General features: G+C 40.1%; 1 protein-coding gene across 10 annotated transcripts in view; it reads left to right on the top strand.

The window, feature by feature from the left end:
* The window catches only part of LOC134204190 (glucosamine-6-phosphate isomerase-like), a 32,573-nt gene extending 12,117 nt beyond the window's left edge, over nucleotides 1-20,456 (top strand). For 3 of the 10 annotated variants that reach the window (XR_009977799.1, XR_009977796.1, XR_009977800.1), the window contains 3 exons: nucleotides 12,133-12,912; nucleotides 19,034-19,236; nucleotides 19,711-20,139. Coding sequence is in view for 3 of the 10 variants with exons in the window: in XM_062679022.1 (XP_062535006.1) it covers nucleotides 12,145-12,912; nucleotides 19,711-19,770 (828 nt within the window). In the remaining 7 variants the exon portion in view is untranslated. The other 7 variants (XR_009977797.1, XR_009977798.1, XR_009977801.1 and 4 more) reach the window with 7 other exon arrangements.
* The last annotated feature ends 223 nt before the right edge of the window (nucleotides 20,457-20,679 follow it).

The following is a 20,679-nucleotide window of genomic DNA, read 5'->3' on the forward strand; positions in this document are numbered from 1 at the left end:
GTACCTTTGTCGGGCATATAAAAAATAGTATTTTGGCAATAGCTTTAAATCACAATTAATTGCCGATTTCCAAAAAGAAGCAATGGTATTGATTGCCAAAGACGATTTTCATCAATCATGGCAACACCATTATTGGGCGCAAATGATTTTTTTAAATTAAAATTTTAAGTATTAATAAGAGCCACAATTAAGGCCTCTAGTAATAACTATAACTATTAACTATACGTAGGTAAAGACATCGGCTACCTGTTAATGTCGTTGGTTTGCGTGGAAGTACTAACAGATTCGTCAAATCGTCGTTTGAATCTTTGTTTACAAAAGCAGATAAGTCGTTTTGAAAATTTGCTAGTGAAATGTTTATTAAAAGCATCTTATCCAAACGTCATGTATAGACTTTTCAATTCAGTTAGTACCCTACCTAATCCGGTGAACCATCGTGATCATCATATATAGTGTTTGGTAATAATAACACTGGGCGACAGTAAATTTGTTTTTGGGATGCTCATTTGCCGCATTTGTACTTAAAGATCTCAAAAAATGACTAGTGACTGGCGATAGTTGATTGATTGGGAACATTCCAAGATTATTTGGTCACAAAATAGAAGGTGTTCGTCGCTTTCTTGGCGTTGAAGTCACTTGCATGATTAGGAGTCCAAATATTAAGTTAGTTCTTTTTTTACACGGGTGGGTTTTAGTTGGTTACGACCTTTAGCGTAGATAGAACCATGAGTAAAAAAAATCACTTGTCATAAGACGAGTTTGTACAATCCCATTGAATTCCACCACTTAATTGTATCTTGACTTAGTCGTCTGAGTCGAGTCAAGTACGAGACACTGAAGATGGCCTTACTGTTGAGGTCGAAATACGTATCTGTCAAGATACAATTATGTGGTGGAATTCAATGGGATTGTACAAACTCGTCTTATGACAAGTGAAGACATTCCACTAAAAAGCTCAAAATAATTTTCTTCACAAAAAAAAATGTTGGGGTTGTATACAAGATATGACCGCTCGACGTAAACTACGTTAAACCAAATATAGTACACCACCCCATTCATTCACCCCAGTTCAATAATTGATAATATCTTAAAATTAGGCAATTACCAAGGATTGGTACGCGCTGTATAGGTGATGCATAATGTTGAAAAAACTAAAATTTTCAATAGTTTAGCGTTGATAATCAAAAGTTTCAATCCTACTGGTGGAGAGTTTGCGAATCGATTGATATATAAATCTACAAAATCCAGCGAAAGATAAAGGACCTATTAATGTTACAAATCTTACATGGTCCCCAATTTTGAAATTTTCATTTTACACCCTGTATCTGAGTCTTCCCCTTAGACGTAGTTAACGTCAAAAATGAAAGAAAATTCAGGTGGTATTTAAACCGTTAACCGGCAAATTAAAGAATACCAACCGTGTTAAAAAAATATTGGGTGTAATCATAATAAGCATACGAGTATATGGAGACGCATGGTACATGTGTGCATTGGTGTAACAACTTCCTATGGTTTGTTGGGCAAATTCCAACACATTACAAACATGCTTGTATTAGAATGACAACTTGTATCAAGGAAATCTTCAACCTAATTACATGTTGGAAAGTAAGGAAAGAGTATTTCCTGAAGGATTCTCACAATTATTTACCTTATTCTTTGGTTTATAGCCGTGGTTTATAGCATCTTAGCGCACGGATAAGGAAGGCCCCTCTAGTTTATAATCTTATTATTATTTATTCATACTAAGGCCGAAGTGGCCTGTGCGGTATATAAGAGTCTTCTCCATTCGGCTCGGTCCATGGCTACACGTCGCCAACCACGCAGTCTACGGAGGGTCCGCAAGTCATCTACCTCCTGATCGATCCACCTTGCCCGCTGCGCACCTCGCCTTCTTGTCGAGTCGGATCGTTGTCGAGAACCATTTTCACCGGGTTACTGTCCGACATTCTGGCTACGTGCCCGGCCCACCACAGTCGTCCGATTTTCGCGGTGTGAACGATGGATGGCTCTCCCAGCAGCTCATGCAACTCGTTGTTCATTCGCCTCCTCCACGTACCGTCCGCCATCTGCACCCCACCATAGATGATACGCAGAACTGTGCGTTGGTCCTCCACGAGCATCGTCCAGGTCTCGTGTGCGTAGAGGACTACCGGTCTAATGTGCGTTTTGTAGATTGTCTGTTTGGTACGGCGGCGAACTCTATTCGATCGGAGCGTCTTGCGGAGTCCAATGTACGTACGATTTCCAGCCACTATGCGTCTCCGAATTTCTCTGCTGGTATCATTTTCGGCAGTCACCAGTGAGCCCAAGTACACAAATTCTTCCACCACCTCGATTTCGTCACCACCGATGCAAACTCGAGGTGGATGGCTCACATTGTCTTCTCTTGAACCTCTTCCTATCATGTACTTCGTCTTCGACGTGTTGATGACTAGTCCGATCCGCTCGGCTTCCCTCTTCAGTCTAATGTAGGCTTCCTCCATTTTCTCAAAGTTACGTGCCATAATATCTATGTCGTCCGCGAAGCCAAATAGCTGGACGGACTTATTGAAAATTGTACCACTCGTGTTAATCCCTGCTCTTCGTATTACCCCTTCTAAAGCGATGTTGAATAGCAGACACGAAAGACCATCACCTTCCCATAACCCTCTGCGGGTTTCGAAGGAACTCGAGAATGTCCCTGAAACTCGAACTACGCACATCACCCGATCCGTCGTCGCTTTGATCAACCGTATCAGTTTATCCGGAAATCCGTTTTCGTGCATTAGCTGCCATAGCTGATCCCGATCGATTGTATTATATGCGGCTTTGAAGTCGATGAATAGATGATGTGTGGGCACATTGTATTCGCGGCATTTCAGCAGTACTTGGCAAATGGCGAACACCTGGTCCGTGGTGGAGCGTTCGCCCATAAAACCCGCCTGGTACTGCCCCACGAACTCCCTTACAATTGGTGTTAGTCGACGGCATAAAATTTGGGAGAGTACCTTGCAGGCGGCGTTCAGCAATGTGATTGCGCAGTAGCAGCTTATCGCCCTTTTTGTAGATGGGACACACGACACTTTCCATCCAATCCTGCGGCAAAACTTCCTCCTCCCAAATCTTGGTAATGACCCAGTGCTTGGTAATGACCCAGGTCTCGATCTTCCTGCTGGCGCTTTTTCCTCCGGAAAATCGAGTTTTGTCTGTTCCGCGCCCGTTTATATCGTACCTCGTTCGCCCTCGTGAGGTGTTGCAGCAATCTCACCCATGCTGCATTCTTCTCTTCTACTTACTGCTCACATTCGCCGTCATACCAGTCGTTTCTCTGATCCGGAGGCACCGTGCCATGTGCAGCGGTTGCGGTGCTACCAATGGCGGATCGAATATCTCTCCAGCCATCTTTAAGAGATGCTGCGCCTAGCTGCTCTTCCGTTGGGAGTGCCACTTCCAGCTGCTGCGCGTATTCTTGGGCTAGTCTACCGTCTTGTAGCCGCCCGTTAACCCGCCCGTCCGACTTCGACGCGTGTTGTACACCGTCGAGAGTTTGAGCGCAGGCATATTGCAACGAGGTAGTGGTCGGATTCAATATTCGCATTGCGGTAAGTGCGGACGTTCGTAATGTCGGAGAAGAATTTACCGTCGATTAGAACTTGATCGATTTGGTTTTTCTGCCTCGGGCTGAAAGTCTCCTTAATAAAGACAAAAAAAAATAAAAGATTTGGTTTTCCGTTTCTAGATTAGGTGATCTCCATGTGGCCTTTTGGATATTTTTGCGGGGGAAGAAGGTGCTTCGGACTACCATTCCGCGGGAGGCTGCGAAGTTTATGCATCGTTGGCCGTTGTCATTCAAAACGGTTTGCAGACTATTCGGTCCGATGACCGGTCTAAACATTTCCTCCCTTCCTACCTGTGCGTTCATGTCACCGATGACGATTTTGACGTCCCGCAGTGGACATCCATCGTATGTCTGCTCCAGCTGTGCGTAGAACGCTTCTTTCTCGTCGTCGGATCTCCCTTCGTGTGGGCAGTGCACGTTGATGATGCTATAGTTGAAGAAGCACATCCTCGCGTTGATTGGCTGCCACCCAATCACACGATGGCGCATCTTACCCAGCACTATGATGCCGGTTCCCAGTTCGTTGGTGGTGCCACAGCTTTGGTAGAAGGTAGCCGCTCGATGCCCGCTTTTCCACACTTTCTGTCCTGTCCAGCAAATCTCCTGCAGCGCCACGACGTCGAAGTTGCGGGGATGTAATTCATCGTAGATCATCCTGTCGCAACCTACGAAACCTAGCGACTTGCAGTTCCATGTTCCAAGCTTCCAATCGTGATCATTTATTCCTTTATTGTGCCCTCTGAGCGGCACACGGTTGCTTTGGTGGGTCCTACTTGCGGATACATGCAGCTTTTTATAAGAACTTAACAGGGCCCACTGTCAAACCCCACCACATCCTAGGCAAGCCCCACAACTCGCAGATGGCCTGGGGAGGGATCGTTAAGCCCTTGGACATAGTCCCTGTCGCCCACAGTTTATAATCTTAGAGATGCTTATTTTCTACTAGATCGGTAAGAGTAAGGATGCTGTCCTAAAAAAAATAGAAAATTTCGATAAACATAACGTACAATTGCTTTACAAAATTTTGCATAACCTTACTATTAAGGTCTGAGGGAAGCTCTCTCGTGGCAGAGCACTATTTTCGAATTAAAATGTCTATAACTCGAAATTTGGAAGGAATTTCGCTTATCCCAGCTGACAATCTTTTTGAAATTGATCAAGGAATGTTCCAAGATAATTTCGTAGACCTACCATTCCCCAATTAGACAATGAATTAGACTCTAAAAGCTTAACTATTGTACACCCAACCAACGAATAGCAGATTTTAATACAGTTCTGCATAAGAATCTTACAAAAACTGTATGATATTTTGACATATACAATTTCGGAAGATTTTAATACAATTGTTGTATTAAAATCTTAGGATTTGTATTATTTTAATACAATATCTACCTATAATACCAAGATTTTATATAATAATTGTCAGATTTGTTTTTTCAATTGCTAAACTGATTTTTTTTTGCTTCTCAGCACTCCAATACACTATGGGGATTTAGGCGGACTTTAATCGACAAATCCACTTTCACCAATAATTTTTTTTCGAAAGTAAACACACAAGATAAGAAAACCCCAAAATTTCCGGTCCCTACGAGGTATAGCTTTTGAGATATTCGTTATCAAAGTTGAGAAAGGGTAAAAAAACGCGGTTTTCTTCTCCAAAATCTTGCTGCACTTCATACCAGTTTTTGAAAGTTTTTTCTGATACGATACCGAGTTTTATATATAGCATTGTAAAGACAATTAAAAGAGCTTTCATATCGTACTAACGAAAATCGTAATATCATGACGGAAAAAAATTAAAAAAAATAAAATACGAGAAAACAATGAAACGTAGATGTATTTTTAACTTTACAAGTCAGCCTCCCCGCGGAGATATTTAGTTGGGGATCATATTTGGGATGTGTACTTCCAGATTCCCACGGAAATTCTTGCGCAAACTTGCGCCATTTTGATAAAACGCGATTTGAAAAAAAAAACGCTTGTGCTCCAAAACTTGTTTTTCCTTAGTGTGCATCATTGCAACACAAATTTCAATATTCTATTATAATAAACGTTCTTCCCTATTTGTTCTTGATATGTTGTGAATAGTTTGTATGGGGAGGCTTCATAGCGCAATGATTTGAGGCATAAAAAAAAGAATTTTGCAAAACCCAACTGACAAAAGTTTTGAAATTTTCCAACGATCATTTTGGTGTTATAAGAAGTATATGTAACCGCATAAAATTTAGAACGAAAGCCCTTTTATAGCGAATAAATTTAGAACGAAATAGCGTATTCACATTTGCAAACACATTATTACCAAATATATAAATTGAAATCAAATATAGGAAAGGGAGAGATAAGTAAGACAAATAAGACATGTTAGACAAATAAAACAAATAAGATAAATAAACCAAATAATTATTACCTGATATTCCTCCAGCTATAGGTCCAGGAATAATTCCGAATATTCCTCTGGGTATTCCTTTAGGAGTTTCTACAGATATTCCTCCAGGAATTCTTCCAGATATTCCTTCTGGTATTCCTCCAAGTACCCGTCCGCATATTCGTCTAAGATTCCACTGGATATTCCTCCAGGATTTCGTCCAAATATTCGTTCAGAAGTGCCTCTATATATTCCTTAAGGAATTCCTCCAAATATTCCTTCGGATATTCCACCAAGAATTCGTCCGCATATTCTTCTAAGAATTCCTTCGGATATTTCTCCAGAAGTTCCTCCGGATATTTCTTCAGGAATTCCTCCGGCTTATTTGTCTCATTTGTCTTATTCGTTTTATTTGTCTTGTTTGTCTTATTTATCTCATGGCTTTTGTATTTCACATCCTTGGTTATTTTGATCTCTTCAATTCGTGATTGGTCGGTGCTGCTTTTTTTTTCTCGCCGATCCACTGCACGAGTGATAATTTTCTTCCCCATTGCTGCCAGTCCCTTTTGTCCTCCGTTTACTGCGAATTCTCAAGTAGGGGCAGTAGGGGCAATATGAACATACGGGGCAGTATGAGCCACCCTCATTTTGAGCTTATTGACAAGTTTTATCATGTAAAAGTTATATGATATTTAAGAGGATGCTCCACATATGCATCAACGTGAAAACCGCATTAAAATTCAATTCACACATGAAAATACACTTGAAAATGTAAATTTTCGCTGCATAGGCAAAATTATTAAAAGATTTGAAGTTTATAAATAAGGTTTTGACACAAAACTGATTAAAATACAGGTCAAAAATACACCACAATCAAAAGATATATTAAAATTGAATATTGTGCACACATGTTTATATTGATACAAATCTGAATTTATCATAAAACTTTTTTTTCCCAAAACCAGTCTCTATGGGGCAATATGGGCATACCTGCATAGAACAAGATATCTGGCCTTAAAATGCGAACAAGTTCAAATTTCAGTAGTCAAATACAAGAATATTATCATATTATGTAAGATTCATTACAGAAAAATTACAACAGCGCATTACTGCGATTGAAACAGAAAAAATGATCATTGACCAATTGAAATGTGGCTGTTTAAACGGTGAAGAGTGACAAATCGTTTCAGTCCGCTGTTGTGCGGTTTTTTAATTTTATTTGGTATGGAATACTCACAACTGTTGTAGGAATGTCATATCCTTCCATATTACGATACTTTTTTCGCCAAAATAAAGGTTTTGGATGGGTGGCCCATACTGCCCCAAATGGTGGCTCATATTGCCCCGTATAGTCGGGAACACACATTGAAATCAATACATTTTCAAAAGTGCATTCCAACAATTTCCAAAGGCATTTTTCGTCATTCATCGACGTAATATGAAATGTAACATTCTCCAGTATAAGTCAACTACATTTAAACGATGTTTCTTTGAGTTTTTCGGCGCTTTTCGGAACGATTTCCTTAGGTGGCCAATATTGCCCCGATCACCCCTAATTGTAAACTGCAAATGATGAAATAATTTTGGGGACATTGACAGCTTCACTCTGGCGGGATAAATCGTGCGTTATCTCTCTCTCAAAGAGAGCTGCCACGTGCCACGCTATTTCTTCAAATGTGTCTAATGCAGATGTTCTAGGTTTCCCAAATTGTATTATGCAAGGCTTGTTCATAACAGAGTATAGTATCAATAATAGAATGAGGTATTATATTTGGCATAAAATTTGGGAGAGTACCTTGTAGGCGGCGTTCAGTAACGTGATTGCACGGTAGTTGCCTCAATCCAGCTTATCGCTACTCTTCCGTTGGGAGTGCCACTTCCAGCTGCTGCGCTTACCCAATGTTAAGCCGCGGCGTTCGTTTGTTGTGTTACGTTACGTAAATTTTTATTGTGCTCACATGTTTACATATACTTGTGAATTTCTTTTCGAAATACTTATATTCAAACTTTGAATCGTATCACGGGTACTATTTGTTGTTTTGTGATTAATCAAATCTATAATTTCGGTCACTGATCTATCTAATTGCGATGCGATATTTGTTATTCGCTGCCCTAGCTAAACGCTTGTATTAAACTCTATATTATTGATATTGATATTGATGGGCTACAGCTCTTCGATGAACCTACGCCGAATGGAGTATCCTTCTCCACTGGACTCGATCCTGGGCCAATCGCTTCCAGTCGCCCTGAACATTGAGCGTCTCAGGTCCTCTTCAACTGCAAATAGCCATCGTGTACGCGGCCTTCCACGAAGCCTGCGGCCTCTTCCGGGTTCTCTACTAAATATTATCTTCGCTTGACGTTCTTCCGGCATACGAACAACGTGACCAGCCCACCATAGTCTGCCGTGTTGTATAAGCTTAATAAAATCCAGTCCTTTATATACCTTATACAAATCGTGATTCATGCGACGCCGCCAGATACCGTTCTCTTGTTTACCGCCGAGTATTGTCCGCAGCACCTTACGCTCAAACACTCAAAAAGCTCTCCGATCAGCCTCCTTTAACGTCCATGTTTCATGGCCGTATAAAGCCACCGGAAGAATCAGAGTAGTATACAGCGCGAGTTTTGTTTTCGTTTGCAGACTACGGGACTTAAGCTGGTTACGAAGTCCGTAATAAGCCCTATTTGCAGCTGCAATACGCCTTTTCACCTCGCGGATAATATCATTATCGCACGTCACTAATGTTCCAAGATACACAAATTCTTCCACCACTTCAAATCTTTCACCATCCAACACCATTTCATTACCACCACCACTAATGAACCCACGTTGATTGCCAGCGACCATGTACTTCGTTTTGCTGGTATTGATCGTGAGTTCAATCCTCGCTGTCTCCCTCTTAAAAGGCACAAAAGCCTCTTCCATGGCACGGCGATCAATTCCGATAATATCGATATCGTCCGCAAAACCCAGCAGCATATGCGATCTTGTGATAATGGTACCGCTTCTTTGCACGCCAGCTCTCCTAATCGCTCCCTCGAGCGCTATATTGAACAGTAGGTTCGAGAGTGCATCACCCTGCTTTAATCCATCTAAGGTAACAAATGACGTCGATATTTCATCCGCAACCCTTACACTTGATTTCGATCCGTCCAACGTTATATGAATCAGCCGTATCAGTTTCGCCGGAAAACCATGTTCAAGCATAATTTGCCATAATTCATTCCGTTTCACTGAATCGTATGCCGCCTTGAAATCAATAAACAGATGATGTGTCTGCAAGTTGAATTAGACAATTAATTAGACTCTAAAGCCTAAATACTGAACTATTGTACACCCAACCAGCGAATGGCAGATTTTAATAAAGTTCTGCATAAGAACCTTACAAAAACTATATGATATTTTGGCATATACAATTTCGGAAGATTTTAATACAATTGTTGTATTAAAATCTTACAGATTTGTATTATTTTAATACAATATCTGTATGAAAAGCTTACAGAATTGTATTTGCCAAGATTTTATACAATAATTGTTTGATTTGTTTTTTAGTTGTACAACTGAATTTTTTGCTTCTCAGCACTCCAATGATTTGAGGCGTAAAAAAAGAATTTTGCAAAACTCAATTGACAAAAGTTTTAAAATTTTCCAACGATCATTTGGATGTATATGTTCAGATTTTATCACGTTCCGATTTTGTCACGCTCCTATTCTCTTCTCTCTTCTTCGTTGGCATTACATCCCCCACTGGGACATTGCCGCCTCGCAGCTTAGTGTTCCATTAAGCACTTCCACAGTTATTAACTACGAGGTTTCTAAGCCAAGTTACCATTTCTGCATTCGTATATCATGAGGCTAACACGATGATACTTGTATGCCCATTTCCAATCCGAAAATTGCCTAGACCGGCACCGGGAATCGAACCCAGCCACCCTCAGCATGGTCTTGCTTTGTAGCCGCGCGTCTTACCGCACGGCTAAGGAGGGCCCCTTCACGCTCCTATTACATGCTCCCCTATATGCTCCTATTCCGTCAACATAATTATTCCGTTTTTATCAACAAGAAAATTCAATAATTTTTTTAAAGAGATTTAGCTTTTAAAATAAAATAACTTGGATATTAGCTTTTGGCCAAATGTAGTATTTATAATATTTCAGGCACTAGCAATAAGGCAATAAGGCCCTAAATTACAAGAGAAGATTCTCATCTCGGAGTTCTCAATTAAAATAAAAGTGACAAGATGTGGGTTTGTTTACACTTTATTACTTTAGAACAAAGGATTACATCATTACATTGTTATCTGGTGTTCTAATATAATTTAATAATCGTTGAAATACTTTTTCGAGTTTTCTAGGCCGTCAAAACTGTTTTGGAGTACATATCCTTGATTGTATCAGGAAATATGTCTACAAACAGAATGTACTAAGCGGAGATATAAGTCCAAAAATATCTATGTGATCATAAGACAATAATTGATCGAGTTTTGAATAAACATAAACTATTTCAGGGTCTCCAAATCGTCCTGGTGTTCAGAACACTTGATATATACGATCAACCAAGCCCTGAACCATGTATTCATGCATCGTTGAATATATTAGCAGGTACATTGAGGATTTCCCTCATTACTTTTACACGCAACATTGAGCAACCTTGAGTTCAAAACAGTTCAAAACATGTGATCTACCCGATCAATCAAGTCCTGAACTATGTATCCTTGCATCGTTGAACATCCCAGCAGGTCTTTTGAACCAATAGGATTTCACTCATTATTTCTACAAGCTACTACAGGTCTTTTCGGTTCTCCAAAACGTTCTGGAGATCGGGACATGTGATTTACTCGATCAACCAAGTCTTGAACGATAGATCCGTGCATCATTGAACTTCATAACAGGTCCATTGAGCTGATGATTTTACTCATTATTTTTTACATTCTACTACAGGCCTTTTCGGTTCTCCAAAACGTCATTGATTTCAGAACGTGTGATCGAGAATTCCTTCGGATATTTATCCAGAAGTTCCTCCGGATATTTCTTCAGGAATTCCTCCGGATATTCCTGCAGAAACTCCTCCAGATATTCCTCCAGGAATTCCTCCGAATATTCCTCCAAAATATTCCTCCGGATATTCCTCTCATTTGTCTTATTTGACTTATTTTTCTTATTTGGCTTACTTGGATTATTTATCGTATTTGTCGTATATTTCTCAATTGTCTCATTTGTCTTATTCGTTTTATTTGTCTTTCTTATCTTTTTTGTCTTATTTATCTTTTTTGTCTTATTTGTCTTTTTTGTCTTATTCGTCTGATTTGTCTTATTTGTCATATTTGTATTATTTATCTTATTAGTCTTGTTTGTCTTACTTGTCTTATATGGCTTTTGTATTTCACATCCTTGGTTATTTGGATCTCTTCAATCCGTGATTGGTCGGTGTTGCTGTTTTTTTCTCGCCGATCCACTGCACTAGTGATAAACTGAAAATGATGAAATAATTTTGACGACATTGACAGCTTCACTCTGGCTGGTAAATCTTGCGTTTTCTCTCTCAAACAGAGCTGCCACGTGCTTTATTAACGAAAAACCCTTCCGTTTTTTCTTCAAATGTGTCTAAGGCAGATGTTCTAGGTTTCCCAAATTGTTTTATGCAAGGCTAGTTCATAACAGAGTATGGTATCATTAACAGAATGAGGTATTATTGAGTTGATTTCTCCTGCTCGGGATGTCCCTAACCCGAGCAAAGTTTGAAATCAAATTAAAATCAAAATTTGCTGTCATGATGTCAATTATTTGATTACTCCATTTCGTTTTGTACTATGGATTAGCGGTCAACACAGCATAAAAGGAAGCATATTTTTGCACTGTGGAAACATTGTTTAATTATTTCTCAGATTAAGGCCGGAGTGACCTGTGCAGTTAAGTAAGTCTTCTCCGTTCAACTCGGTCCATGGCTGCACGTCGCCAGCACGTCGTTTTGCGGGTACTATTTGTTGTTTTGTGATTCATCAAATCTATAATTCCGGTCACTGATATAATTAATTGCGATGTATTATTTGTTAATCACTGCCCTCGCTAAACGCTTGTATTAAACTCTATTCCAATTAAGGTTCGACCCTTACGTAGCTTAAATTTGATAGTAATGGAATCAACGTTCAACCTATTTCCATTGCAGACAGAATAAACCATGCGGCTCATAATCCTGGACACGGCCGACTACGTGGGCGAATGGTCGGCCAAGTACGTCATGAAGCGCATCAATGACTTCAAACCGGGCCCGGACCGGTTCTTCACGCTGGGCCTCCCAACTGGATCCACTCCGCTGGGCTTGTACCGCAATCTGATCAAATTCCACCAAGCGGGCAGAATTTCCTTCAAGTACGTGAAAACATTCAACATGGACGAGTACGTGGATTTGCCGCGGGACCATCCGGAGAGCTATCACTACTTCATGTGGCACAACTTCTTCAAACATATCGACATCGATCCGGTGAATGTGCACATTTTGGATGGAAATGCGCCGGATTTGGTGGCCGAGTGTAATGCATTCGAGGATAAGATCAAAACGGCCGGAGGAATCGAACTGTTCATCGGCGGAATCGGGCCGGATGGGCACATTGCTTTCAACGAGCCGGGGTCAAGTTTGGTGTCGCGAACGAGGGTGAAAACTCTGGCGCAAGATACACTAGAGGCCAACGCGCGGTTCTTTGGCAACGATATCAGCAAAGTTCCGAAGCAAGCGCTGACCGTCGGAGTGGGGACGGTGATGGACGCCCGGGAGGTGATGATTCTGATCATTGGTGCGCACAAGGCCTTTGCCTTGTATAAGGCGATTGAGGAAGGGGTTAATCACATGTGGACGGTCAGTGCCTTCCAGCAGCATCCGCATACGATTATGATATGCGATGAGGATGCCACGCTGGAACTTCGTGTTAAAACCGTGAAGTATTTCAAGGTAGGTGAAGGATTTTTTTATTTAGAAAATTGCTTAATTTACTGTTTGGTCGAGGTATTCTTCCATTATCTATCTATAAGGCGTATGTTAATGGATGGTGGTGGTGGTGCTGGTCAGTTTGATCGTATTCATTGCATACATAGCAATGAGTAGGAATGAGACGTAATGACGCTTTTCGATAACTATGAAAACATGTTTATAAATCATTGCAACCCTAGTGTCTGAAATGTTTAGTATTGTTCTTATAATATGTACATGAGCTAAACTGACGCTGCAAACATAACTGTCCCATATTGATATGAAATCCATATGAATATGGGACAGTTATGCTTGCTGCGGCAATAAGCCATACAATACACCCAGGTTTTTTTTTTGCACGGTTTGGTTTTGGTCGATTAAGACCTTTAGCGTTATTGAGATATTGAGTTAACCCTACGTAAAAATTCACAAAAAATCAAAGAAAATTCAGGGGGTATTTAAAATGCTATGAAAGTTCAGGTTAACCAGGGTTCCAAATGCGTAAAAAAACATGGGTGTAATTATTTGCTTCTTAGAATTACGATATTTTTATTTGGATATTCATTGATTTGATTGCATCAGATTTAGACGTTGCCGTAACTAAAAAATAAAGGACGAATTATATTCAAATAGAGCCGTTTGAACTTCGGATGCGATAATCAAGGACCGCTTCATGATGTTTGATATATGTGATAAGAGAATTAGCTTTGAAGAAAAAAGTTTAAATTTTGCGGAATCGATAAAACAATATTTGTTCACAAAATCATGTGCGATCAAATCATTTTGATTATGCTTCATATTTTATTTTGATAAATGGTAGTTTTTTACTTTTCATGCTGGTTTCGTGTTATGTAGGGAAATGAAGACTTTGGCAAATTTTAGTCTGTTATTGTACATAAGATTTCGAATCTCGGTCACAAATTCTACGAGATTGAAAAAAATGGTCAAAACAAAAACGTACCAACGCCTTCGTACCTTTTTCATTAAATATACATATTCTATGTTAATCACAATTTTTATAAAGGAATATTTAAAGACTAGTATAACCAAGGTATGATATGATAGGTATAAGGATATGCAATTTCAACTGTATATAGCTTCAAACTATTACTGCATTTAGATTACTTTATACGGTATTTGGTAATGGGATTAGACGTTATATCTACTAAACTACCTCCTAAACTTTCTTAATTTTGTCTCATCCGCACATACCCATACATAAATCGGACCATTTAATCGTATTCAGGCCCTGAGCAACGTTCACCACAAACTGATTGAGGAGGGCTCGGCAGACGTAAGACAGCTGTGCAAGTGAGGTTAACGAGCAAACTTTGGACCAACGAATCTACTTTCAAGCTTCCCCGTGACACGTATTCACTCCTTCTTTGAACTAGAAGCCCTTTTTTATTGACTTCCTTACCTTATCGTGACTATCTTTGACCTGTGCACGTTTTACCCTTATGCAAATTGTGCCTTGAAAGTTGAAAGGATGTGCAATTCGTTTGTTTGTACCCTGCGGAGACTGACCATCAGCAGCAGCACCACCACCACCACCACCACCGAGCCATCATTCGGTTTCGGATGACCAAAGCATCAAACGGTAAAATGTACAATTTTAGTCTATACTGCTGTACGGACTTGTTCTTATTTCCAATACACCCAAACGAGGCGATGTGCAGTGATGTCGCATTTTGACTATTTTTCGCCTCTAATATTATTTTAAACAATAAAATTATTTAAATCAGCTTTAAAAGAAGTATAAATTGCCATTTGGCCATATCTGGTACCTGCCCTCGAGCTGTTTATGGAAGTCTCATGCATATGTTGGTTATGGAAACACAACCTCATTAGGTCCACATGATGTTTGATTAGTTGAAAATTTGCCTAGAAGAATCCAAAAATTATTCAACCCATGAAGATGCTTGTGATATTGAAAACGCTACATGCAACATAAAAAAAGCATTGACGAAAATAGCGTCATAACATAATGCTTAGCTTAATTGTCGTCCATAATCGTCGGTCTTGGGAGATATTTCTCCAGTTTCTACAACGTTCAGGAATCTTCATGTCGTGCAGCTAGCATGTTCGTGGCCTCCATCCGATTTCTGCTATTGTTCACAATTTTTTTTGACACTCGAACTGGAGATTCGCACGATTCACAATGCTTTTCACTTTGTACGCTTGATACAGCTCGTGATTCAGGCGTTTGCACTAGGGATTGGGAACGCACAGTACAATATCCAGTGTAATCGCAATAAGCTTTCCTTCAAACCAACGAGAACCGAGTTTTGGTTCCGTTCAGTGTGGGGAAAAACTCAAACTATGAATTCAAATCAAGTGCAATTCATATCCCACCAGACACATGGCCTAGAGAATCGTTCATGTTTCGATTCGGGACTTGCATCATAGCAAGATTTTTAGGTGTTCTTCGCTGTTGAATGTATTGTATTCTTTGCTTAGAACAAAGGATAAAAAAATGCGCGTGTTAACATAAAATAAACCTTGTTTAGCAAATGAGAAATGAGATACGATGCGAGTCTGTCCGAAAAACTTATCACGTTCACGACGACATCCTTTCTGAACTCGTTGAAAACCCCCTGATTATTAAAAAAAGTGATGCCTGTTGTTGCCTATTGTCGCGTTTACTCCATTTCTCTCCAGGTGCGGAACAATGTTTGTCTAGGCTTGCTGTACTCGGGTGGCACTTAGGCCATGACGCGCCATGCTGAGAGATCTAGAGGATTGAGATCGGACATGGCTATACATATTCTTCGCCCAGAACTACAGATGTTCCTGCAACCTCATCTTGTTTAACCGATGTGTGGCCGGCAAAAAACACCCTTAACAGGCCGGCAGAGTATCTGGGTAACCACTAAACTAAAATGTTTATATGTTAGGCCATTTTTTAACAATCTCAACAATTTTGGACTCGTTCGATTCAAAATTTTCAATCAAGTTGTTATCAGGATGGACCGACCCGATCATTCTGATTTCCGGGAAATATGAATTTCCAGGGGCATGTCCTAATTAGATAATATTGATCGAAGATTTCGGTAGGTAATTAGCATTATGGGTTTCAATCTTGAAATTTCAATCACAGATTGATCTTTATTGTTTTGAGTCCATCAAAAGTGCAAACCTTCGATTGACCATTCCAGAACAGGTTCCCCGAGGGGTCGTACGTGGCCTTGAACGCTTTTCAATGGAACATTTTCAATATGGGTATCAAACTTCTTGAAATTATCCCAAGCGTATGTTCTTGATGATCCTGGGATCACCAAGTTGATTCTGGAGCAGTGTTGGCAGAATCATACTCAAATCTTACTCACCGAAGCCTCATGCGCGAGCTGACTCGCTTGTGATTCTGCATGGAGAGCATCGCGCATGAGTTTTTCACGCAGAATAGCGTCGTTTCGCTCATTCGCCGAAAAATGATTTTGCTCTAAAAAGTGTAAATACCCAATCGAATCGTATTTGATGTTTACGTATTGATTTGTTATCCATTGTTTTAAGCAAAGAAAGTTATTCCGATGAATTTAGCGAAGAATAACACGCAAAAATCAAGCAATGAACCAAAATCGCGAGTCAAATCTTGGGCGATTCTCTGAGCCATAAGTCGGGTGAGGTTTGCCTCGCGCTTATTTGAATCGTGGATGAGATTTGAGAATTTGAGTTCCTCCGGAAGTTCCTCCGGAAAATCCTCCAGGAGTTCCTCCGGAAGTTCCTCCTGTAGTTCCTCCGGAAGTTCGTCCAGGAGTTTCTCCGAAAGGTCCTCCAGGAGTTCCTCCGAAAGGTCCTCCAGGAGTTCCTCCGAAAGTTCCTCCAGGAATTCCTCCAAAAGTTCACCCAGAAGTTCCTCCATGAATTTCTCTGGAAGCTCCTCCAGGAATTCCTCCGGAAGGTCCTCCAGGCACTTATGGGCGAATGGGAAGTCTGTTATTTTTCTACGCTCCGCACAAATAAAATAATTCGTTTGAAAAAAATCTAGAGCTCTGTAACCAGATGCGCTTCCTCACTAGTCTAATCAGTTTCTTTGTTCTAATTTCAATATTTTATTTATAAAAACTCTCAGCTTTCTTTCACAAGTTTCTAGTGAATTTCTAGAATTGAATACTTTTCCAGTGTTCCAGAGTTTCTGGAGAATAACTTAGTGGCCTCCCGGGGTGGTTCTTGTAATGATGTTGCTCTAATTTTGATACAAAAATCGTTTTATTTTCATAGGACCACTTGATCGCAAATCGCTGTCTTTGCAATGATTTTGCTCTAACTATGCTACAATAAGCAATTTTTGAAGTCGTAGTTTTCTGGGATGGAATTCCAGAATTGTCCACTTTTTCGAATGTTCTGAAACTTCCGGAGGACCACTTATCACACGGATAAGCATATGCATTGATTTTGGTCTCACATTACGTCAACCAATCAATGAACAAACTTGTTCAACTGATCATTTCTCCGGACGTTCCAGCACTTCCGAAGAATCACTTAGTGGCCATCCGCAATAAATGAGTCCTTGTACTGATTTTGCTAGCTCTTGGCTACAACACTCAATTTCTAGAAAGTCGCTGCTTTCTAAGACAAATTTTCGGAGTCGGAAACTTCTTCGGATGATCCGGAACTTCCGGATGACCACTTACTGATCCTCCGGGATTAATGGGTGCTCCTTAAAAATGAGCACTGCTCCGGATGTCCTTCCCGAGGACCACTTAGGGGTCAATGAGTGACTGATTTTACACTCACATTGCTACAACAAACGAATTAGAAAAAGTCGGATTGTAGTCGGATTGTAAGAAGCAATCTGCTGAAGCAATTTCAAGAAGTTCGATACCCATATTGCTTAGGTTCTATTGAAAAATGTTTATTTTTATTTTATTTTTTTATTGTCTTTCAGCCCGGAAAAATGTTGATATATCTTGACCTTTCTGGGAACCTGTTCCGAATTTTTTGGGTGAAAAGTCCTCCACCCCTCCATGATCAAAACTTCTGTTACCCCTTGCAATCGATTTAATCGTCATTATTGTGGGTCTGACAGAGTTTTGTCATCCTACTATGAAAAATCATTTAGATATCGTGATACGTATATCGTTTATCGTGAAATAGGTACGTAAAAAGCGACTAGGTACCCCCGGGGGAAAATGGCCTCACTAATGAAATCACACATATAATCTGTTGTAGGACATTTATGAACGAATATTGCCATTATTCGCTCAAATTCAACGATTTGTGATTCTTTCGCCTCACCCGTAAGATTAAAACCCGTTAAGAAAAAATAAACAACCATGCGTTCACCATTATTTTACATGCAATTGAGCCAATTTAACCCCAATACGAGCGCTTGCCCTATGTCTATTTTTTTAAACATTTTTTTTAAATGCGTTAGAAAGTCATGAAAACCTTATTGTTTTGATTAGGAGATCATTGTGAAATGTAGCCTGGTTTTGTAAGATTTGCATATACACGTTGAAATGATTCGATTTTCTAGTTTTTATTGCTGAAAGCATCGAAAAAGCGTAAGGGGTGCATTTGGAGGGTCTCCCCTATTGTATTGCCTTCTGGAATGATCACCGGGTATAATTCCCCATTTCATGGTCCACCTGACACTCCCACGGTGATTGAAATGCCTTTTGCAACATTTGTGCGTGGGACAATCACTTCGTCATTTTACAACTGCCAATCTATTTAAATTGGCTTCTTTTACTCGCAGACTACTATGATATGGAATGAATTATTTATTACGTGCATGCACGGTGGTGCAAATATTGTCATATATACCACATATATATACGGTTGTTGGACATCTGACTGTACATAGTTTGTTAGGCAGAGCTCGTGAAATTCGATGAGTGACGCATGAAATCTCCACCGCCTTGAAGGAATCTACACCTCTGATTACCTCCAGTATTTTATTACCAACGTCCTATCATTACCAAATTGTTACACATATAAATTGAATAAGAGCAAAAATCCGCAATACCTCGTTTGGGTGTACCTAAATAGTAATGCAGGGTGTTGAAAATGACTCCAGCTATATTATAGGGCTTTGTGCCAACTACACCATACGGCAGAGACATTTTCAACATCTTTTAAATTCAATTTCATTGACTAGCATCCGAGCATCGAGCAACACCCTTCTGTGCACTGTATCGTTCACTTCGGCTTCGCACTCAACCACACTGCATTTGCTTTCTGTTAACATACACCGTACTGCTGTTCCGAAGACAAGCCAAAGGCGGGGGACGAGGATCAATAACCCACTACCTGGCATAACGGCACTAGTTCTGCTCCTGCTGGTTTACTGGTGTGGCAAAGGTAACCCGAATTCGTTGTTACTAAATTTACGATTGTTTGTTCCTAACTGTGGTGCTAGGTTCTGACCACCTTGCGGTGCGCTCACTGCATTTTCTTTCTTTGTGGTTTATGTCGTACGGTTTGGGTATCGTCCTTGCCAGATAGATTGAAATATTAGTCATTAGTAAGTTCTAAAATTTTAATTAATTTTAAATTAAGTAAACAACAATATTAAGTCAAATAAATAGAAAATCATTCATACATATTTAAAAAAGTAACAAAAGTTGCATATGAGCATCTGATTTGACCATATTACATAGAGAGGCAAAGTCATATTTTCCATTGTCTGGCATGGAAGTACCACCATATAAAACTATATTCAGTCGGGAAAAGTGCAACTTTATATTTTCTCTCCCAAATCCCACCGTCCCAAATTGAAACACGGAAACCGGTGTCGCTCCATTGATGTACCTTCAACTTGGCCCCGTTTCACAGGATTGTTACGTTTTGGCCGCAGCCAGCGGAAACCTTGATGATGCTACTCGGCCCAACTGATGATGTGAGTTCGAATCTATAGACCGAATTATGTATAAATCCATCGATGGGAAATGGTTGGGTGACATCCTTTCCGAATATCCTTCCATCCACCTAGTTCAAGACGCGTTTGACCTTTGCCACATCATCATTATAATCGCCCACCCCGATCCGAGAAAGGATTTTACGAACGGGACGCAACGGAAGCAAAACCTTAAGCAAGTGAAGTGTGAGTGATTTCCGGATGGACGAGGATGATCAAGAGTGTTGTATCCACGAGGGGTGAAGCGCTGCCGATGCTAATCAACCCGTTCATTCCGATGTAGTATTAATTAACGAGTATTCAACCGTCTGTTGGGAAACCCCCTCTTTTCTATCTGATCCATATCTCTGCAGAGCTTGTACGACGTCCATTCAAAGCTGATTGAAGGTACGTAGAAGAAAGGAAAGTGTTTCCTGCTGACGACCGGGCGATATGTGGCGGTGGTGACGGCTCCACCGTGTGCTGCCGAACGACCAAGCATCACCCTTTCAGGCAATTTTCATAGTCACTCGATTCCAAAGGGTAGAATTAACTTTTACGATAATTTGTGTTACTTTTTAGGTTTTGTAATTCCGTTCAGATCTGTCCCTTTATTCCTGTACAAAAAGATTAAAGCTGGTATATGTTTTCTTCTCTCCGGTAATAAAGAAGATTGTGTACTGAATTTTGATATCAGAGCATTTTATTAGGTAGAATAGGAAAGAAATGCTCAGATTGACGCGATTTATGCACGTTTCCTTATACACCCAGGTTTTTTTTTACACGGTTTGGTTTTAGTCGTTTAAGACCTTCAGCGTCAATGAATCAATGAGTTAACCCCACGAAAAAATTCACAAAAAATCAAAGAAAATTCGAGTGGTATTTGAAAAGCTGTGCGAGTTCGGGTC

This window comes from Armigeres subalbatus, unplaced genomic scaffold, assembly GCF_024139115.2.
Source record: "Armigeres subalbatus isolate Guangzhou_Male unplaced genomic scaffold, GZ_Asu_2 Contig435, whole genome shotgun sequence".
Taxonomy (NCBI): domain Eukaryota; kingdom Metazoa; phylum Arthropoda; class Insecta; order Diptera; family Culicidae; genus Armigeres; species Armigeres subalbatus.